Consider the following 4,686-nt stretch of genomic DNA (forward strand, 5'->3'; position numbering starts at 1 on the left):
TTGCATAAAAATTTTGCATAAATAAACAAACAACGCGAATATCTATGCACACTCGTCATACATTCAAACTTTCGAGGTTAGGTTTCCGAGAAGAAAATGGCGAAGTATAAAGAATACCAATTATTGGAATAAAATCAAAAATCAGAGAAACTCGAGAAACCCTGATCGAAATTACAATCGCAGAGGCTTTTTCAACGTGATAGAAAAATAGTAGGCATAAAATCTAGATATTACTTTATAAATTGATATACTAGGAAATCATCAGGGACGTACCTTCGTCGTGATCATCCGCGACAGGTCGTGGCTCGCATGCTGCTTGTACGGTAATCGGTATGGTAGTGATCAAAAAGTTTTCCCTTTCTTCACGTTTCTTGTCGTCTTGTGCCTGCAAAGCCTTTTTTATGAGTTCAGTTTGTTGCTTCTTACGAGTTTTCGTTGCCGTCACCAGGGACCTCTAAGTAATAGTTGTAGTAAATTCTACTTAATCTACTGAAAGTTCTAATTCTAAGGTGTTCTACGACTCCAGCGTTTAGCTCAGGCTTACATGATGTTCCTGGTTGATGGTTACTTCCTCCACCTTGGTCTTCACTTCCGGTGTCCATGGGGGGTCGACGACTGGCAGGGATTCGATGCCGATTTTAGGCGACGGCAACGTGAACTCTATTCCAGGCGGAGGCACCTTGAAGGTGGACTGAGCGTTCTCTTCCATCCGCGAGTAGACCTGGTACCGCAGCTTCCACAGCACTTGGAACCTCAAGATGGCGTTGATTCGCACGCTGGTGCTGCTGTGCTGCAGACCATGGTGCATCAGCTCGCTGGCTTGGTTCGGAACACGCACGGCAGCGACTATGAAGAGAGAGGCTGCGGAAGCTGCCACCTCCTGGTTGGCTTCTAGCAAAAGCTCCCAGGCTACGGGCAGCACGTCCACGAACAGTTCCTCCGTCATCACCACTGCTCCTTTGACCAAAGTGGCTAGAGGCGCGTGGAATATGTCCTTCACTTGGGTCCTCAGGTATTTTAGAATCGCTGAATTTTCTTTCTCGGGGTCTTCGTTGTTCGATTTTTTAGAAGATTCCTTCCCTTTCTCCGAATCCTGGTCGACTAGGTCCTTGGATAGGTCTCGTTGGGTGAGTCTGCCTGACTGGGAGCCGTCCATGTTCTTCTCGATTCTGGAGAGGCATAGGAGTCATTGGAACGACGTTTAATTTCGCAAGATGATGATTGAAATGATTTTGATGTTTGAGGCAAGTAATTGGTTTCGTGGAATATAAATCATTTAAGCTTTATATTTTCACGAGATTGAAAATATTAGAAGAATCGGGATTGAGCAACTGAATTCTGTAAAAAGACGGAGAAGCTTTTTTCCAAAAATAATTACTTTGATTTTTCAAAATGTATAATATATTGATTCCAAATTGATTCTTAAATGTAAAAATGCGAAGCAAGGAAACAGGAATTTCAAAATTTCCACAGGTTTGATTTATTATTGCATTGAGGATAAGTTCATATGAGTATATCTTTTACTATACTATTTTTTAAATAATATTATTAAAAGATTCTTACTTTTGTGAAAATAATATTATTAAAATATTATTAAAAGATTCTTACTTTTGTGAAAATAATATTATTAAAATATTATTAAAAGATTCTTACCTTTGTGAAAATAATATTATTAAAATATTATTAAGAAATTAAAATAAACTTTAAGAAACTAAAATAAATTTTTGAAAAGTTCTGATCTTCGTCAAAATAATATTAAAATATTAGTAAAAGATTCTCATCTTTGTCAAAATAATATTATCAAAAAACTTTTTAAAATTCCCACCTTCGTGAAAATAATATTATTAAAACATTATTAAAAAATTACAATACTTTTAAAAGATTCTCATCTTCGTCAAAATTTGTATCACATGAAAAGTATAATAATATAATAAATCGCGTAATTACTTGTATTTCTTCCCCACGCTGTCCTTTCTTCGCACAGGTGACACCTGGGTACTGGTCTGCTCCGAAACTTTGCGACTGCGTTTCTCCTTTTTACCCGCTTCCTTCTTATCGGTATCGAAGTCGAATATCCCGGTACCATTCAGGATCCCGAATTCTTCTCCATAGATTTTCCTTATGGACTTGATTAATCTGCTACACGCGCGCATTTGACGTCGGTGGCAATACGGATGGCAGAAGTTCTGATGGGAGCAGTAGAAGTTGAACGAATTGGCGAGCTGTACCAATACTTTCATCCATGGGAAATTTTTATTCGTCTCGTCAGTTTCGTTACTGTCACTTGGACTCTCCGGTGGCTGGTCGTCGATGAGAATTCCAGGGGATTCTTCGCCGCTGATTTCACCACCGAAACCTGGCTCCGATGTGTCGCTTCTGTCTGACAGCGAACTCACCTTCCTCTTCGACTGTATCGAATCCGCTCGTTTCACTGTGTCTGGGTATTTATCGTAGAAATTAATTCTTATAAATTGTTCTTCGGACTTGGAGCGTTCTTATGAACAAGCATGTACATGTAATTAATATACAAATAATTCTTCATGCAATAGTACCTATTTTTTAATACAATATAGTATAATATTAATATAATATGATATAATAAATATAATATAATATATATATTATAATATCCAATATAATATAATATAAAATAATATTAATAATTATTTTATTATACTTACTATATTATTAATATATTATATTATTTATTTTATAGTATAACATATTTTATATTTTTTAATGTGATATTCTTTCTAGTATGTAATATATTATTGCTTATATTTTGCATTATAATATGTTTCATCTGTATTAATATGAAATTTTATTCTACGTTTATATATAATATTTTTCCTATTTTTTAAATATGATATTGCCTATATCTTTCAGTAGAATATATTTCGTATTTTTTAATTTAAAACCATTCTAGGATTTATCATATTTTTCTAATTTTTTAATGCAATATTTTTTTACTTTTAAATTAATAATATTTTTCCTACTTTTTAACGTAATAGTGAAATTATTATTATTATCTTCGGTATATTATTATACATGTACTTACAAGCCTCGCATTCAGTGTCCTTCCCTTCCTTAGTGCCACGCCGAAACTTCAAACTCCTTTTCTTAAACGACCCAGTAGCGTTCTCCGCGGTACCACGACGAAGAAGAAATGGCCGACTCTGTGGTGGTTGCACGCGTTTCGACTTCTCCTTCTCTGCATTTGGGTACTCCTCTCCTTGAATCGTGACCGTTGACTTGCTACTGCCCTCTGACTCATTGTCAGGCTCATAGAGAACGAAACTGATCTTGCGTTCCGCTAAGGAGAATATTCGTATTCCATTTCGACAATTAAATTAATAAAAAAAGAAAAAAAAAAGAAATACGATAAAATTTCACTAAAATTTCACTGTTATTAAATTTATCTTAATTCCTGGAATGAAATAAAATTCTCGCTACGTACGAGCAACTTCGCGATCACCCACGATCGACTGAAGACTCTGAGCAGACGTTTGAGAATGGCCCATCGACGACAGAGCCATGCTCCATCTTCGATTCGCTTCTCTGGTGTACATCCTCTCCCAGGGTTGTGGACGTTCTTTCGTTAGCTGCTTGTTAGACTTGAGTAAAGTCTGATAAGCTTCTCGCAGGAACGCTGTCACCTCTAGCAGCAGGATACAAGCAGCAAGACGCAGCGCGAATGGACACTGAGATCCGTAGCCATTTATGCTGGCTGAAACAAAGATGAACACGCTTCATCACCGGTAGATAACTCGCAAAATCACGAACGAAGTACTTTTGAACAAAATCAGGAATATTAAAAATTTTTAAAGGCATATAATGGATCTGGACCGTGATAAATTCAGTGTGAACTCACCTTAAGTGAGAAATTAGTTGGAATAAAAGTGAACTAGAATTGAATATCGTATATAATCACCTTCGTCGAGGAAATCTTCTTCCTCGTCTTCGATAATTAGATCCCTCTGTTTACCTTCATCGGACACCATCGATATCACTTGGTCGACATTTTGTTTATCTTCCAGCAACAGTTCTTCTAATCTTGCTCCAATAGACTGTCAATCAGATACATTGAATAGAATTACGTATGATTTTCTTCGTAGAGAATGTTTGTCTTTTTCATTCTTCGAATGTTGGTATTAGGGAAATACCTCAGCCCACTGATAGAACAATTTTCCAGCGGTACGTTGAAGTAGATGAGTTCTCGATGGCAAGGTGGACGTATTTCGGTTGCTGATAGGAACTGAGGGGCGAAACAGGGGGAAATTCATTTTTATCCACGTAGGCCATTGTCCTTTGTTGCACTGATGAACAAAATGAGCGCACTCCAGAAGCAGAGACGCTCTTGCCACCACTGGTGCATAGGGCTACGGAAAAATAACGTATATGGAGATTTTCTTAACACTCTCAGCTTCAAATCCACGGAAAAATAAGGATCTCTTTGGTAAGACAGTTTCGAGATTGACCTAACCTCTTTGCACTCGAGAGACGACTCTCAGCCGCCATTTTGATGCCGCAACTCGAAGTGAGTGATGTATACAATAATATCCGAATAATTATTTAAAATGATAAAATTATTTATAGATAATTTGAATGATACTTGAAAATTATTGAAAATAATTGGAATATTATATATAATTATAATTATACTTATATTATATAAAATTCAATAAT

General features: G+C 36.4%; 1 protein-coding gene across 1 annotated transcript in view; it reads right to left on the reverse strand.

Moving 5' to 3' along the window:
- LOC108554876 (protein unc-80 homolog) overlaps positions 1-4,686 on the reverse strand; it is a gene marked incomplete at its 5' end in the record, with an annotated part of 54,366 nt that overhangs the window by 25,509 nt on the left and 24,171 nt on the right. Inside the window, 7 exons of the mRNA XM_017910284.1 lie at positions 274-454; positions 545-1,169; positions 1,948-2,437; positions 3,059-3,313; positions 3,458-3,727; positions 3,932-4,067; positions 4,164-4,379. Coding sequence (XP_017765773.1) covers positions 274-454; positions 545-1,169; positions 1,948-2,437; positions 3,059-3,313; positions 3,458-3,727; positions 3,932-4,067; positions 4,164-4,379 — 2,173 coding nt within the window. The remainder of the gene's footprint in view (positions 1-273; positions 455-544; positions 1,170-1,947; positions 2,438-3,058; positions 3,314-3,457; positions 3,728-3,931; positions 4,068-4,163; positions 4,380-4,686) is intronic.

This window comes from Eufriesea mexicana, unplaced genomic scaffold, assembly GCF_001483705.2.
Source record: "Eufriesea mexicana isolate 0111107269 unplaced genomic scaffold, ASM148370v2 scaffold92, whole genome shotgun sequence".
NCBI lineage: Eukaryota > Metazoa > Arthropoda > Insecta > Hymenoptera > Apidae > Eufriesea > Eufriesea mexicana.